Source organism: Ostrinia nubilalis, chromosome 10 (genome assembly GCF_963855985.1).
Source record: "Ostrinia nubilalis chromosome 10, ilOstNubi1.1, whole genome shotgun sequence".
NCBI lineage: Eukaryota > Metazoa > Arthropoda > Insecta > Lepidoptera > Crambidae > Ostrinia > Ostrinia nubilalis.
Window position 1 is genome coordinate 11461895 of NC_087097.1, and position 18854 is coordinate 11480748.

General features: G+C 36.3%; 1 protein-coding gene and 1 long non-coding RNA gene across 2 annotated transcripts in view; one reads left to right on the plus strand and one right to left on the minus strand.

Annotated features, from left to right (window-relative positions):
- The window catches only part of LOC135075259 (uncharacterized), a 173773-nt gene that overhangs the window by 145155 nt on the left and 9764 nt on the right, over positions 1-18854 (minus strand). The window lies entirely within an intron of this gene.
- LOC135075245 (G-protein coupled receptor Mth2-like) overlaps positions 1-18854 on the plus strand; it is a 56183-nt gene that overhangs the window by 27557 nt on the left and 9772 nt on the right. The window contains exons 4-7 of the mRNA XM_063969621.1: positions 3023-3101; positions 6159-6337; positions 6618-6789; positions 7476-7661. Of these exons, the coding sequence (XP_063825691.1) occupies positions 3023-3101; positions 6159-6337; positions 6618-6789; positions 7476-7661 (616 nt within the window). The remainder of the gene's footprint in view (positions 1-3022; positions 3102-6158; positions 6338-6617; positions 6790-7475; positions 7662-18854) is intronic.

Here is an 18854-nt window from a genome sequence, read left to right on the forward strand (position 1 = left end):
TGGCTAATTACGAAAAATTTGGGTCGGACAAACAAGCTTGAATAGGTAAAGTAATTAGTTGTAGATAGTCTGATAATAATATAAATGTGTAGCTGCAATAAAAATGGCGGAATGCACTCTCTCGATTAGAAGTGTTTTATCCATGCGAATCACTACTTATCAAAGTAGTTAGTCCAGTCTCAGAATGACTAATATCCACTGAGGCACTCCCTGCTAATTTGATACAAACAAATGCATGTAATTAAAAAAAACGGCCAGAAGCGAACCAACTTTTACTTGGTTTAGTTCCGTAGCTAATAATTCAGAAAGACTTATTGTTATTTTTGTTTCTTCTTCAAGATTTAGCAAAGTATGTTACATCGTGTAAAGAGGAAGATTAACGAGGAAAATACAGACACTTTTCGAATTGCGATTGATTTCAGTCGTTAGCTCTCACCAAAACCATTTGGAACACTGCCTGAGTTTAAGAGATTCAAGAATACAAGCCAATATATACATATTATAACACCCGGTTATAGTATTATCGTAAAATATACATTCTATTCTAGCACACTTTCTGCCAAAAATCTCTATCATGTAGAGCTTCATAATCTCGACAATGTTTCTTTATAGGATTTCGCGATCATAAATCTGGAAAAAATCCGTTTGTTTGTAAATAAGATTCATTTGTCTGTGGAACCTTAATTAATTAGGGAAACGTTGTTATACACTGTTTTTCTGGGCGTGTCAACATGTCAAGTGGACGGCCATTGTCCTATGTTAAATGTAATTATTTAATTACCCCATAACATTTTGTTAATATGCAAATTATTGTAAATAAGGCAGGGAACATTCTTTCGTAGGATACACGGCTCGTGCAGGCTTTTATTCAGTTTTAATTAACGTTTCATAGCGCGTTAATTTACAATGGTTTTGTGCTGTAGTGTAGTGACATATAATATGATGAGTCATGATCATAATAATTAAGCAAGAAATTAATAGTCACCCGTTATTAAAAGTTTATTTAGTAGTGGCCTCGAGTTCGTCAGGGAGAAATCTGTTAATGTTAATCAACATTTATTAATTGACAAACTTTTTATGATCTGGCAAAGTGATTTCAAACGATGTCTATTATTTTCTTAGAGGTTTAAATTAGAAGATACGGATTAGTGCCCTCTCTAAAATGATTACCTACTTCATTAAGAGCCCTACTTTAGTAAGAAACTAATAGGAGTATAATATTCTAGCATAGGTATACTCTACTATGTAAAAGCAGAGCGTGTTACCTATCACCGCCTGTCACGTTTTAAAAACATTTAAATCTTGTTTACTTTTAAAGATTAATGGAATCGTTTGGTGCATCGTAAAAATATTGGTGGATTCAGTCGTTGACCTTAGTTTGATCGGACCCCGTCAAACACCTGCTGAAAAATTGAACAAATATTTTCATGACCGCAGCATTATTATAATAGCAGCTAGACTGGTCTAGATCACGTAACAAACACTAAAATATTAATAATACGACCCATTTTTAAACACCAACAGTAGAGTTTTCGAATGTTGCTCTAATGAGCTTTCCCTCGTAATAGCCATGTCGAATGCTTCAACCACACCAATGCGTGCATATCGCCATCGCCGGCGCGATCACGGCGCGATCATAGGCCAATGACAGGTCGCGCGGACTGTCATGGGTCGCGCGACCTGTCATTGGCCTTTGATCGCGCCAGCGATGGCAATCTGCACGCATCGGTGTGGTTGAAGCTTTAATAATGTAATAACTTAATTATATAGATTCATAATTTTAATGATCTATTATGTTCGGGAACGTAGGCGTGATCTAATTATAGTCGCTTAAAAGTAGCGTAATATTCTAATTTAAAGGTCACCTCGCTTGCATTGTTCAATAACGTAAGATGTATCGTGTACTCCCACATCAGTGTCGTTAATAGGGCATCTGTCTGTGACCTTTACCGCAGACTGTGACTGTGTCATCAGGTTAAAATCTCATTCGTCGACTTGTATTGTTTGTGTTTGGATGTTTGAAAAAAGTGCAGAAATTGTCGACACAAAAGTAAAGCAACACCAGCCAGGATGATTTACAGCTTGACCGACAATAATAACCCAACCAAGTCAAGTTTGTCCCGGGGGAAACTGTCATTGGACCCGCAATGAAATTAATCAGAAGAACATACTCGTAGGAGGAGTTCGAAGTTAAGGTTCGACTTTTCCTCCTGGGCATCTAAAGCAAGCCTGAAATTAGTAGCAATCGCTAAAATTATCTCACTCACTGTCGTATTGTTTAAAAAAGTAGCGTAAAATAATCATTTGAAAAAATAATGTAATGGAATATTTGTTTAAAAACGAGGAAAACCTCAATCATAAATGATAAACGATATATACTTAATTTTGAGTTTTCTCCGCTCCGTGGCATCATGATGAATAGGTATTTCTTTTTCAAACATTTGGAAAATTGGATTACTTATAAAATGGTTCACGATATACCTAAGTAATTCATATTATGTCATAAAACAAAGACAAACCTTTGAATACCAACTTTATTAGATGATATCAAAGATCTATGATACAGGCGTGCCACACCACAACTAATCGAGTGGGCGATCTCTGGCGTAAACTAAATAAATACTTGATGCTAACATTGCTAACATTATCTCTAGAAAATCTAAAATACAGCTGTTGATGTTAATTTTAACTCTTATTTGGGTTAATACTTACGTTGTTTATCCTATGAGAATGTTTTAGATACGAGCTCTCTTATCTAGGTGTTCGTGATACCTATAAGGAAGGTTCAAAGTATGTCGTACCTTTCTGTTTACCGCAACAAAATTGTTTCTTTCATAAACTTGATATTTATCAGCTCCTCTAGCCCTGTAGCTTGGGAGCAAAAGGAAAGGTTTTCTTAAATCTTCGCTTACATACATATTTAGGTACTCACTCTGGTTTACCATAAGTAGGTACGCTTAGTGAACAATATCATAATACCTATGTATAAAAGTACCGCGAATAATTAAGGTTATTGTTTCAGCATTCATCGTGTACTACAGCTTCCAATCCAGCTTCTTCTGGCTCAACGTTATGTGTTTTGATATCTGGAGGACATTCAGGTATGTGTGAAGCATAAAGCTTTTGCTGTGTCACTAGGTGTTGAACGTGACTGCAGACGCGTACCTAATTTGTCTCGCAATGTGTTGAATTATAACTCGATATATACTTATACATAATATAGATACTTATATCATAAATTATGATAATATTATGATAGTCGACCGACTCAGCGCGCGCAACGAAGGAAGACGTACTCGTATTATCTAGCTGAAGTTCGAGACTGCGGATTGGTTAAAATCAAACCCAATTAGGCCTTTATGAAATGCAGTCACGAAGAGTATTGGCGTACGGTTACGGGGCTATTCCCATCTCTCGTTACCTCCACTGTAGCTCTACAACGTGTAGCCAAGATCTAGGAACCCAATAAAACCTGGTTGGCGTGTTGAGGACAGTTTTTGAAGTGAACCAACCTGGATTGCAGGACGGTGACCCCAGCACCGACCGGGCCCAGCGTTCGACTGTAGGTGCCCTTACCAGGTCTTTGTCTGTAACTGGCATGATTTTAATGCTAGATTGCAAGTTAACACTAGTTGTTGTCAGTTATGTTATGGTTGCTGTCATGAATTCATAGCTGTTGTAAATAATTCGTAATTTGGCGAACAAGTGGTGCTTGAGTGCATGCATAAAATATAAGATTTTATTATAAACTAAAGAAGAGAAGTTTTCAAATCGTTTGTAGTCCAAGCAACCGTAAACAGAACTATTCATGCAGAATTAATATAATATAAACGATCGCATCATTGACGACTTCATTGCTGGTTTAGTTATTTAAACTTTTTCTTTTGAAATAGACCTATGATAATGTTAAACTTTTCTTTAACATCACTTGAAACTTAAGTAGGTAAGCTTTTATCTTAGACTTAGTATTTTTCCTATCCTTAGAACGTAGGTAGGTAGTTAAGTATTCGTAGGCGTTTAATAATCCTCGTTTTTGTTGGAAACATTTGTAGATAGATATTTATAGAAAAAATAAAAGGTAAGTAGGTAAAGTAAATACGAGGGGAAACAAACTGATATCAAGATTTAATTTACTTTATTATGCCTTACGCAATCTGATGCTAGATAAAACTTATTTATTGCATTGATATCTTTGTACTGATTTTATTGCATTCATTTACAAACAGGGACTTGATAATCTTGAAATCAAAAGTAAATAATAAGTACTTAGTGTGCAGATCAGGGTTTCCAAGTTGGACTAGGTTTTTAATCCAGCTGGCCAACGATGAAGGCAGATTGAAATTACCCTTACGATAATCCTGTCAAGGGTCATTAGTTTGATCCCTACAGACCACTGATTCTTGTGTGGTGAAAGTGAGTACTTTCGAAGTGATCTAGATTTGGGGAGAGGGAATAAACTAGCACTCAAATATAAATATTTGCATATTTTTTGTGACGTACCGATAGTGGGTGCACACTCACTATTCTGAGGCTGGCTATCGATTAACTGAAAAAAAATGTTACCCTTCACGTTGGTTATGATAATCAAGGCCCTGCTTGCTATATTATACACTCTTTAGATATATCTGCTTAGCTAGGAACATTGTGTTTACCTGACTATTTTGCACCGCTATCGTATTTTCAGAAACGACTGTTGTAATTATTTTTTTGGTCATTTTATTAACTTCACCGGTGCACTAGAAAAGCAGTTTATTATTAGAAAACCTCTTATATTGAAACGTAGTATTTTTTGTATTGATTTTAATGATACCATGTATTTATGATGCTGCTCTGGAAAAAAGGCCAGCGATCGCTGCCTCTCTGCAGCAGTCACATCGGTAAGGTTTATTTCAGTACCCGAAGCACGAACAATTTCGATCTCGATAAGGATTAGCCACTCTGGATGTGTTCTGCGCTCTGCGGTCAGGCCAAAGTGAAAGCAGCCCGTATCCAGTATGAAGAAGATTATCGGCATATCGGCCTCTATGATATTGAATTGATACGATTTGATAGCGCGGGAACGAGTAAAGAAAAGAACGCAAACTATTAAGATGCGGACTGCATTCACTATGACCTGACCGCAGAGTCCGCAGACCGCATCCAGTGTGTCAAATGCTTTATGGTTTGTTTAAAATTATATTTTTTATGAAAAACAAAACAGCGCCGCTATGGTATTTATAGGAATACGATTACCATACAATTACGAGTCATTCGTGCTCAGGGCACAGGAGAGGCGGTTTATCATCAGTCAACTCTTGTTTTACAAACATACCGCTATATTTGTACGATGATTTGCTTATTTATTTATTACAACGGAGCGTGTTGGCACTGCCATGAATGGGATTCCAGTAATTGTGATGAGAACTGCCTTTATTTATAGCGTTCTATTGTTTAGAATGAATAAATGAAATACTTATTGTACTCGTATGATTTATAGTATGAGTCACGTGTTTATTAGCGGCAAAATATTAATATACATGCTGTGAATTTAATCATTCTAAATATAATAGTACTAAGTCAAGGCCTACCAATTCTTATACTCATTTTAAAAACCACAATTAATATTATAAGTCGTTCATTCAGGTCAACATAAGATCTAAATAACATAAAATAAAATAAATTAAAAAGCTTAGGACCTAATAAAAATACACAAGTGTTGACGTAGATCGCTACGAAATAACTACGTTAATAAAACCGTAGCGAATTCGTAGCATAAAGTACTCGTAGCATTATACCGTAGAGGCTACGAATGGCTACGAACTACGTAACTATTTCACTGCCTACGGACTAAGCTATTTTTCACAATTTGCACTTACTCGTTGTTATTTTTTCGCCTAAGTACCTCCATCAGTAAGGAAAATACAATTTTCTTGAAGTGTAAACAGGATGGAAACTGGTTTACTGTTTTATTGGCTGTTTGTTTTTTTTGCTGTTGTAAATAAATGTACGCATAATTTAAGTAAGTTGTATTAGGAATAGACTTCAGCGAACACACTATTAGGGTAAGCCTGTTAGGATAAGATTAATTCAAAATTAATGTAACTGGAGCTTTTTTCGTAGCAATTATTTAGGTATTATAATAATATGTTTATTAATAATAGTAATAATTTAATACACAGTGGCTACCGAGGCGGCAGTTCTCACAAGCGACGTGAAAACCGGAGGTTCGCTCTGTACGGCGCATATGCATGGGGGATCCCCCTAGCGTTGGCGGCTTGTACTATTGGAATGCAGTTCGCCGAACTACCCTCTGGGATCATCAAGCCCGGATTTGGAACTAGAAGGTGCTGGTTTGAAAGTAAGAGATGGTTTTTGAATACAAATTAGGAATTAACGATTCTTCTTTTTTGGTTATAATAACGCACTCATAGCTAAAATCACTAGTCATCATACTACAAAACGCATTTTTTTTCATAACAAAATAATGCCTTTAAGATACTCTGCTGGTGAAGTCACTTTTGATGAAGGACTTTTTTTTAGTGAAGAATTGATCATTGTCAAAATATTAATCAGGCAAAATAGGTGATATACTCGTACCTATCTAAAGGATATAAAATAAATATTTCTCCACATTACAGACTGGCTTAGCGAGATGGTATACTTCTTCACGCCAGTGTTGATATTGGTGGTATGCAACGTGGTACTGTTCTCCATTACGTCATACCGCATCCGCTCCATCAGGCAGGAGACGGCCATCTTGAAGGGATCGGAGTCTGCTAGGAGCGACAAACTCAAGAAGGATAAGCAGAGGTAAGTAAAATTAAGCTCTAAAATCAAGAAGTAAAAGGCTAATTTAAAATGTTTTTAAGGATTAAAAAGAGCCCTGTGCTGCATTATGTCACTAAGGTTGTGATTGCTATTACAAACTCATTCATAGTTGATTGCGAGGCAGTGGTGTGTAACTATACCATCCCAGGCCCGTGGCAAATTCTAGGGATTTTTTTCACGGGGGCCCCGGGACCATCGCCTTGAGGCAGGGGCCCATGGCGTTTTGCCAGCCCTGCCACCCTAGTTACGCCACTGTTGCGAGGGAACAATATTAATAAATATTGTGATGACCGATAAAACAATGTAATTAATTTTGTTAACGTGAGTTATTTCAGGAAAGGCTTGCTCACTGCGTCATAATTTTTATTCTGACCAGAAATTGTACTTTAGAAGTTTTAGCTATTAGACCTAGGCTTTTTAGACTTAGCATGAGAGTTCATTTTAACCGACTTCAAAAAATTGAGATTCAGTTCGACTGTATCTGTGGTGAATCCTACTTTATTATAAATGCGAAAGTTTGTATAAATATATTGTATAATTTATTAATAACATGAATCAGAGTTCCCAGAGGTCTTTCCACAAATATCCACAAAATGGTGACTACACCATTTAATAATTCAACGCCTTTAAGCCTGTCTCGTAATAAAATATGTACAAATCTATCCCAGATACGGCCTCTACGTAAAGCTGTTCGTGGTAATGGGCGTGAACTGGACAGTAGAGCTGATCAGCTTCGCCGTGGGAGGCTCCAACTGGTACTGGATCCTGGTCGACATCTCCAACATTGCTCTGGGCTTCTTCATCTTCTTCATCTTCGTTTGGAAGAAGAAGGTGCGCAATTTGGCTGCGAAGAGGTGAGTAATTGGTTGTTAATAAATAAGTTTTATTTAGAAAAAGATCTCATTGCATTCTCTCAATAAACATTTACCGATACAGAAGCACTTATAAGACCAAAATAAACAAAACCTCAATACTACATACCCGTAGTTATAGCAAAAGCTTTTTCCTTTTAATGAATCCATGTATTTACGTGCTTTGCATTTACAATTTTAAACATGATTTAGTATTCAGTTATATCTACCACTAGCTTTCCGCCCGCGGCTTCGCGCGCGGCGAGTACATTATCTACATATTTTACGGAACCCTATTTTTTTCCAAAATAAAATTTAGCCTATGTTACTCGTAGATAATGTAGCTTTCGAATGGTGAAAGAATTTTTAAAAACGGTCCAGTAGTTTTTGAGCCTATTCATTACAACCAAACAAACAAACAAAGTTTTCCTCTTTATAATATTAGTGTAGATAAAATTTGGTTACGCTTCACCCTATAAATACCTCTAAGTATACATTACATAAAATCTGAAATCTGATTTAGCACTTACACAGCTCTCCACATCATATGTTATCGCTGCCCTTCATGAAAGAGATCATATCATTACGTTGAGGGCCCTCTATGAAGATAACATTTCCAATTACCGGCTAATGCGCTATGTGTCATCCAGATAAGGCATGGCATGGTAATGATGAATGGCTTTGGGTGACAGTGGTAACAGTCATGGAACTATGATTTTTTTGAACCGGGACAAATCTTTTATTGTTGTGCTTAAGAGCGTTTGAGATATCTACCTGGAGTGTCGTCGACGGTATTTCCGGTACGACCTACAAACTTTCAAGAAGAGAGCGTATTCATACCCCAAAGGGGCGCATTCTGTATTCCCCAGGGGCTGCGAGTGTCTATACCTTGATTTTTTAGAATCCAGCAGAGATGTAAACAAACACTTTCATACACAATTACACCATAATCACTTACGTGTTCATAATATCATACACATTATTTAACAAGCCCATGAAACCAACTTTATTTTCACGTTTTTACAAGTTTGAAATCAATCTTTGAAACAAATTATTTTAGCAAAATACGTGGACGATGAAAATTTGTGAGACTTGTCAAATTGACTTGACGTTTAAAATCATGTGTTATCTCCATATTGTCTATGACTTGTCTCTGACACATCAGTGCTGTAACCTGTGACTCATAGACAATAATTTGTAAATTTAATCGATATTATTTTAAGTATTCACTTATTCCGATTACTGATTAATTTTAAATAAAAAATATACGATACTTTGTTTACTTTTCCAGCGATAACTTCGACAATATTGGAGATAACGTAAAATTATTTTTCTACATTTAGTGTATACTTTTTCGGAGTCAGTTTAATTTTTAGTCGGTTTTATTTAAACGAAATTATTTTACTTTTTTATGCAATTATGCTTACGTATTGTTCCATTGCTTATTTTCCTATATAAGTAAATAAAATAAAAGAAAATAAAAATCTTCTTTCAATGAGGGTTTTCGCGATTGAAAAATCCGCCAGATGGCAAAACGTAGATGCGAGGTCCAAATGCTGCGTGATTGGTGGATTTGGACATATCTGTCAATGTCATGTCAAAAATAACCAATCGTGCAGCATTTGGACCTCGCGTCTACGTATTGCCATCTGGCGGATTTTTCAATCGCGAAAACCCTCATTGATAGCATCTTAAATTACCTCCCTAGTGGAATAGAGCAACAAAGAACTGAGCGAGCGAGATGTCACTAGTAGCAACACTGTCAAACAGAACTTTTAGCAACTATTTGAAGTTTAATAACTTTACGGATATCATTGATTATTTTACTGTCCAGTGTGTTTTTTGATTACATCTGTGCATACAGTTTGTTTCCTGTTCTCGAAAATTTCATAATCAGTTCACATTCAATGTTGCGACTTTGTTGCATATTTTTAGTATTTTGACGATCACCCGGCGATGATACGCAAGTACTACAATAATTTCACTTCGCGATTAACGAGAGGTTTTGTCGCATCACTAGTTCACAGACTAAAAATATTTTTATGTCAGTTGGCCATTTTTGATGACATTTCTGCTGATTTCTAAAAAATTAGACTGTAATCAGTGTCCATTAGGTGATCCGTTTTCTCATTTGCCTTCTGTCCAATAAAAACGATACGCTCAATTGATAATGATTTTTCGCTTTAAAATAACCCTCCCCTTGATCCGTGCCCGGTTAAAGCAAGGTAATGATGAATGGCTGTGGGTAAACCCGAAGCTCGTCGATCGTTTGTATACCTGATGGGTTGTCAGGTTCAGAATGTATGTTAGAACATGAAACGGTTAGTCCAGTCAATAAAGCATTATAGATGGAAATCCATGGAACACAATTTCTGACTTCGGGACTTTATTTAGACTAGTTAGGAGGTGAACATAGCAAAAGTCCCCGCCCTTAGCCCTTGAGCCGTCGGGGTGAGGGGGGTTTAAAGGTACCACTTTTCGGTTTTTCGCTTAATCCTCGGAAACTATGCGTCCTAGTGACATGACTACTATGAACCAAAAAAAGCTTATTCAATTTGCTACAGGTGAGATAGTCAAGTTTTTCTATATCTTGTATAGTTTTTGCGGCATCTGCTCTAGAAGGTCTGTAATATTGGAAATTTTATTTTTGTCTTCCATGTTCCCATCAGGAGAAAATCGACTAAATCAACATTGAGCAAATATTTTAGACATGCGGAAGCATGTTAAGCCTAGTTCCAGGGAGGGGACTGCACTGTGCGTATATTTAGGCGAATCAATTGGAGCCACTTTTGACTCCACATCACTCAAAAACTACTGTGCATTAACACTTAAAATTTGGCTCATGTGTTGAGACTTGCAAGATAAACATCAGCTTCAAATTTCATAAATATACTTCAAACGGTTCTTTAGGTATTGACGTCACAAAATCTACATATCTAACCTATAGACCAAATTCTACTAACTTCCAGATGACCTTGAAGGTTCAAATTTGGCATCCAGATAGGTAGATGTGTAAATACATACAAAGGAGCAAATAAAAAACAATAAATTTTAACATTTCACAGGTGATAGACAGATTTTAGTGCTCTAAATGTCGAACTTCAATACCTAAATAACCGTTTGAGGTATATTTATTAAATTTGAAGCTGCTGTTTATCTTGCAAGTCTCAACACATGAGCCAAATTTGAAGTGTTAATGCACACTAGTTTTTCAGTGCTGAGGAGTCAAAAGTGGCTCCAATTGGGTCGTCTACATATACGCACGGTGCAGTCCCCTCCCTGGAACTAGGCTTAACATGCTCCCGCATGTCTAAAATGTTTGCTTAATGTTGATTTAGTCGATTTTCTCCTGATGGGAACATGTAAGACAAAAATAAAATTTCCAATATTACAGACCTTCTAGAGTAGGGCTTGCAATATCGGATAGTTTTCAACTCCGGAACTGATTTCCGATATTGGGCACTCAACTCCGGAATTCCGGTTCTAGTTCCGGAGTTGGTTAAAAAAAGAAAGCGCCTCCCGACAAACACGTACACGTATGTGGCCTCCACTTTAGAACCTTGCCCCATCTGCCGTCTGTTCTACGTACTATGTGCCCTGCCCATTGCCACTTTAGCTTGGTAATCCGATCGCTATATGTCAGGCAACTTTAGTTCGTTTACGAATCTCCTAATTTCTGGTTCGATCTCGAAAAGAAACACCGAGCATAGCATTCTCCATTAGGGTGTCCCGTCGTTGTATGGGAAAAAATTTTTTTTAAGCTACGGTTACGCAAGAGGTGTCAAAAGTTGCGTTTTGACATATAGATTACGATTAGCATTAAATGGCAATGCCAGATTTTGTATGGAAAGTGGCGTCTTTTTTTTTTCGCGCGGCCATCGACCAAACTTTGTTTTTTGATTACAAAATAGTGTAATAAACCAAACTTACTATGGCATGTATACCTCTAAACTCAGTCTGAACTGAGTTACGAGCATTAGAAGTTTGATGATTTTCATACTAGATTTGCTTTTTGTGCGCAAGTTTTGTAAGAAATTGCAACAAAATATTGCGCTATTTTTTTATTGCGCTGATTCTGCTTCATACTGATGTCTGGAGCCTTTAATGGATGATATTGTTTGTTTACACATACAATCTCACTATTTTGTTGCAATTTCTTACAAAACTTTGCGCGCAAAAAGCAAATCTAGTATGAAAATCATCAAACTTCTAATGCTCGTAACTCAGTTCAGACTGAGTTTAGAGGTATACATGTCATAGTAAGTTTGGTTTATTACACTATCTTGTAATCAAAAAACAAAGTTTGGTCGATGGCCGCGCGAAAAAAAAAAGACGCCAATTTCCGGCATTGTCTTTTAATAAGTTATCTGTCATCTTGAGGCCTCTACCTGTCCTTAAAAATTTTTTAAATTGCTATTTTAGGGGTTCCTAACATAAACTATAAATAATACAAAAATAGCGTTTTTATGAAATTTGAGGATACACAATGAGTCACAGCAAGGTTTAAAATAGTTTAAAAACCAATAAATCCATAAATACTTTAAAAACAGAATTGGCTTTTTGACCAGAATTAGGTATTTACGCGCGCGATTTTAATGTATTCCTAATTAATCCATGGGTCAGCCAAGATATCGATTTCATTTCAGGATACTCAATTCCCTTCTCACAGCAGGTTAATAATTTTATTACGCTATTATAAAACAATGATTGGCATCTCTAAGTGGAAGCTAACAAAAATGGCAGTTAATTTTAGAAAATCAACCATAACTTGAAAACCATTTGTCCGATTGCATTACTGTTTCATTTAAATCAAAGCTCTACGTGTACGCTTGATATTCTGTAGTATACATTGTTTCGATAAAATCAACCTTTAGTTAGTAATTAAAGGAAAATTGATTTTTTTTACAGTGTTTTGATACTACTTTTTAAATCATTTTTTTACCAAATGTCTTATACTCTACTAAAAGTTTTACACGAGCCAAAGGAGTGTATTAAATTGTCTTTAATTTGATGTATAACATGTATGCGTTTCATAACTAAAAATATTTTTTTACTTCCGATGAAGTTCACTATTGATAAAAAACTGCGTACAGAACAAAAACTTCAGCTAGAAAGTGTATGTAACGTACATAAATGTTATTTATATTTAATAATATGCTAAAACTATTTACATATCAATTAGTATTCTGTTTAAATATAATATTTTAAAGATTTTTGGCTAGGTAGTTTTTACCTGAAAAAAATCAAAAAGTATATTACTACCATATTATTATGTTTGCTAAATTTTTGTTAAATGTATGCTAAAAGTATGTAACATTAAAACAAAAAAGTGCGGTGCGATACCTTACAGCAATAAAACCTCAACAGAAATAATACCAACTGTCTCGCCGAAGAAGTAGAAAATTCTGCTAGTTCGAACCAAACCTATTCCTCACTGGAAACAGTCTGTCATTGCCTGCAAATCATATCTTTGGGTTCCACTGCCACTGCTATTACAAAATAAAATGAAATAATTGTGAAAAAAATATAATAGATGACAAACAGTGAAGGGCTGATTAAGTAATTTTTTGGGACATAAAAATGCCGGTAGAGCCCTTGAGACATTATTTTATATTTTTTTAATTATTTTTACGGTAATCTACATCTTATGACGCAACTTTTGAGGGGTCTTGTGTAGCGAAAATATAAAAAAAGATATTTCGGGACACCCTATTCTCCATACCATGGTGTGCAACTTTGAGCTTATTATCAGGCCTTATAGTAAGAGGCCACGTTTCCGAACCGTGTGTCATCACTACTAGTAACACACACTGATTGTAGACTTTCGTCTTTAGGCACTGAAGTGTTTTGGTCGAAAAGATGTTATGTAGTTTCCCGAACGCTGCCCAGCTGAGTTGAATTCGACGTATTATTACATCTCCCTGCCTCACAGCTCGCTGCAGAGGAATCGCCCTCGTGTTCAGCCAGGCTCAAAGACCTTCTCATAGTCTAAGAACGCCAAGCATATAGGCAAGTTAGACTCTTCGGTCTTCTGTATAACCTGCCGTAGCGTATAGTAGTGTAAACGTTTCGATAACTGGCTTCCTCGAGAGACTATAAGTCATCGAACCTACGCGCGAGACTATATTTTGTGATGACTCGCAAAAACAGCTTGTAGACATGACTCAGAGTCAGCAGAACCCAGATGGGTCTGTAATTCCTTAATAAGGCTTTTCGTCGGTTGATTGCAAGAAGTAATTAACTAGCAGAAACATGATTTCGAGAAATAGCTTAATGAAGTTTGGAGAGACAAAAAGCCATTTAAAAAAAAAAATAGGTAGCGAAGCAATGAAAATGCCGATACATAAAAATAAGTCTTAGTTATCATTTTTAGTTACTGGCATTTCAAAATAACGTACACAGTATTTTAAAAAAATCAAAATATGAAGTTAATGTCTTTTGACTGACGGCCAACTATAACAAACCAAGAAGTAATTACTTTTTACTTTATCGGATTACCGTGATACATGTTAAATCAAGTTAAATTACGTTTAAAATAATATAATAAACAATCATAATCATCATTTCAGCCATAGGACGTCCACTGCTGAACATAGGCCTCCCCTAATGCTTTCCACGTTGATCGATTGGTAGCGGCCTGCATCCAGCGCTTCCCTGCTACCTTTACGATGTCGTCGGTCCACCTTGTAAGTGGACGTCCCACGCTGCGTATTCCGGTACGCGGCCTCCATTCCAGAACCTCGCTGCCCCATCGGCCGTCAGTTCTGCGTACTATATGCCCTGTCCATTGCCACTTCAGCTTTCTAATCCGTCGGGCTATGTCAGTGACTTTAGTTCGTTTACGGATTTCCTCATTTCTGATTCGATCTCGCAAAGAAACATCAAGCATAGCCATAGCCCCCTCCATAGCACGCTGTGCAACTTTCAGCTTCTGTATAAGGCCTATAGTGAGAGGCCACGTTTCAGAGCCATAAGTTATCACTGGTAACACACATTGGTTGTAGACTTTCGTCTTTAGGCACTGCGGTATTTTGGACGAAAAGATGTTACGTAGTTTCCCGAACGCTGCCCAGCCGAGTTGGATTCTCAAAATTGGACCTACCTAGCTGGATCGTTTGTCCGAGGTAGACATACTTGTCAACAATCTCGAGAGTTGAGCTCCCAACTGAAACTGGGTAGGGCGCAACATGGACATTCGACATAAGCTTCGTTTTGTCCATGTTCATCCTCAGGCCTACCTGTTAGGAAACTCGATTAAGGTCTTCGAGCATTGTGCCAAGATCTTCCAACGATTCTGCCATGACAATATCGTCGGCAAACCGAAGGTGAGTGATGTACTCGCCATTAATGTTTATGCCGAATCCTTTCCATTCCAGGAGTTTGAAAGCGTCTTCCAATGCAGCGGTGAACAGTTTCGGAGATATAACATCTCCCTGCCTAACGCCTCGCTGCAGTGGAATCGCCTTCGTGCTCTGCTCCTGTACTCGGACCGACATGGTGGCGTTTTTGTACAAGCACTTCAGCACCTCGATATACCGATAGTCAATACGGCACCGCTGGAGAGATTGTAACACTGCCCAAGTCTCAATCGAATCGAAGGCCTTCTCATAGTCCACGAACGCCAAGCATAGTGGCAAGTTATACTCCTCAGTCTTCTGTATAACCTGTCGCAGCGTATGGATGTGGTCTATGGTACTATAACCTTATCGGAATCCGACTTGTTCGGGAGGCTGGAAGTCATCGAACCTACGCGCGAGACGGTTCGTGATGACTCTCGAAAACAGTTTGTAGACATAACTCAGATTTTATCACTATTTAGTTCCAAAGTTTTTTACACAAAAAGTCATTATAAATCTTTATTAAGTTCTGGCAGTTAGTCAAAACAAAGTGTGTATCGACTATGTTACGATACAAAATCATTAATGGACAATAATTATTTTAATGCTATAAAAATTGACGAAACTGGATTTATCAAGTTTTACAAAAATAAATCTTCCAAAGTACGGCAGATATCCATTTAGCGATTTTTGCATAGTATAGTATAAGTCGCGGCCAATATCGCCATGCTAGTATGGACACTTAATGACTTTTTGTAGTTAATGACTTCTTGCAATCAGCCGACGTTTTGCCCCTTTCTTAAAGAAAAACACCACCAAGCATTTGTTCCGTGCCTCTGGCATTATTCCCTTGAGTAAGACGGTACAGTCTATGAAGGACTTTCAGTATCGGCTTATCGGATTACTAATGTTTGGCCAAAAAACGTTTCCCAAATTATCACATCGCAAACAACGTTTCGCAAATTTTCATTAGGCAAATTCTTATTTGGCAAAACAAACTTATTGCAAACTTTTAATTCGCAAATGTCGTTTTTGGCATATTATTGTTTAGCAAATTATTGTTTGGCAAAGTATGTTTTGCCAAATGTTTCATTTGGCAAAAATATTTCACGATAAACTATGTTTTTACAAAATAATTTGATTGGTGCACAGAATGGAATACAAATTAGCTTGTGGTTATTATTTTGTTTAGTGGGTAGTTAATTTATAAACTTTTGAAATGAAACACTCTTGTGGGTTGTTTAACTTGTATTTCAGCACCACTGATTTACACAATTCCGACATTATGACGTCAACCTAATAGTACCTCTCGCTTCGAACGCTCAAATCGAACTGACTGTCCAGCGGCATGCCAGCGATAAGGTAACTTCCCCTTCCATCAGTGAAAGTCGACCGGTTCAAAACGACTTATCGACGGCATGCTCCGGAACTAGTCAAATGCAATACTTATTTCATAATTAGCTGTTTTCTTAATTTTTAAAATACTAAAATGTATACAATAAAAATCTAAAATAATTAAATTAAATAATAAATATGAAATAATTGGATTTCATACAAAATAAATTCTAAAATCATTCTGATGTCTGCAAAATGCCTAGGAAGTAATCAAATAAAGTATTTTAATTTAATAATGGGTTTTTGGGTTCTTCTAAAATACAATACAAATACTAAAATTGTTGCAATAACTATTTAAAAGTAACCAATAATCGTATAAAATACAATATGAATTCTAAAATCATTACATTCGGCCATCCGACACCGTGATGCCTCCCGGCATTCACGTCTAATAAGGATTTATTCTAAAATCATTAATATTACTTTTCAAACAATATTACAATATGAAGCATATATAGTAGAATGATAAACAATTCTATGACAACTTGTTAACAAGTGTTTTAACATTAATAATGCATTTTAGAAACTATATTCTTCATATTAAACCAGTAACAAATGTTAAGAAAGGGAGAAAAATCTTGTAGGCACTTATACACACTGTACATTTTCACCTAATCTATATTATTCGTAATGACTTATTTTATAACCAATAACGGATATTTGCATGAAATTCAGATATTAATCGTTTTACTTTATAATTTTCTCAAAACTACCATATCGAATATATTGGAAACTTCTCTTTTTAAATCCAAATTTTTATTTCACATTAGATGTTAGTACATAATCAATTTAATTACAGTTTATCTTGCCATGACTGCCATGTGAAAGTTATTAAGTTTATAAGAACATGTCAAAACGTTAATATTATATCCAATTATATCCATTTGTAACCGTAATCTGGCAAATAATGAATTATGGTCACGATTTATGATTAACACTAAAGGTACTTTCGTCAGAATTATGTATTTCTAAGGCCTTAATATAATTTTCTTCTTTACAAATTTTCCAAGTGTTTGAAACCAATAGGTACAATTACAGTGTCCTTATATTATGTGTTTCTGAATGTCTGTGATGCTCGATTTCATCACGATAAGCGCAACATATTTGCCATCTAGCTGTACGTGGGACCACTAAAAATAATTTGATATCAACCTTACTGTATCTGCTATTTGAAGAGATTACGATGTTTTGATGGGTTGTCGTCAGATTCTATGACTAAATTTTGGTATTTGGACTATTCGCGGGACTAAATTTCTTCTTTTTTTTTAACGTGGTTCTTAAGGCAGCATAACCAGTAGAAACTTTTAAGTCCTAAAAGATATACCCTTTTTTTTTTAGCACACACACCACAGCTAACTCATAGAAGTTGTCTTTCATTGAAGATGTCTTTCCTCAGGGGTCGTCTGTCTGTGGGTCGACTAAAGTAAGTAACTGCTACAGAACTTTGAAGACTTTTCTCTTTATCATCAAGATCTGACTTAAATATGATTTAGAGTCCTGAATAATATTGATAATCATAGCATTGGATCAAGTTAGTCATCTATGGTTTTCTGAACCCTTTTCCCTTTTTTAATGAGATAAGTGGTAATGGTGGTATTTGCACATTATTTTTCATCCTGACATCAAAGACTGCACGTGTACGTCCTATCTCAGTCAGATTTATAGCAATACAATCGCGATAATTTCACAAAAGAGTATAAAGCTTACTTACTAAATAGAACATGTCGGAACTAAGTCCGGGCTTAGTCATAATATCAGCTCTATCGAGAGTATCCATAGCTGAGGGGTCTTTTACAATTCGATTTACATGACATATTGGACATGCTCCAAAAAGCATTGAAGTAGCTATTAAAATATTTGCTTTAAGTGTTATTGGACTAGGCGACAAATTACCAAAAACGATTTCACCTTTGCCGTTGTGAATTAAAAAGGCTCTTAAACACCCGGTACTTGGCCCCCTGTTTAATTTACATACATAACATACAAAACAAACAACTGTGACAAACAAAATTCCACGCGGAAGAACCCTCGGCGGAAAGCTATTCGCATTATAAAATATCACTTGAAAATATAGAACCGCCTAAGGCGGGAATCGAACTCACGGCCTTAAGCTCGCCAGGTGTCAAGTTATTTTAAAATTTTAAATCGAAAGGCAACTGTAAACGCCAGAAACTATCCTCTGTAAAACTAGAAATTTATGTTAACTGGTATTTACTTGTGTCCCGTCATTTTCGTGGCTCTCGAAAATATTCTGACCAGGAATTTTATAGAATGTCAGTATTCAAAACCGTGAGAAATTGCAGTTGCGTGAAGTTTTGACCAATAGACGTGTTGACACCGCCAGTCAATTGACGTACTTTTAAAAACTGTTAAATCAAACTCCCATAGATTTCGTATGGCACGACAAGCAAGTGACGTCGCTATTTTGTGAATTTAATCAAACTACTTTTCTTAATTACAATCC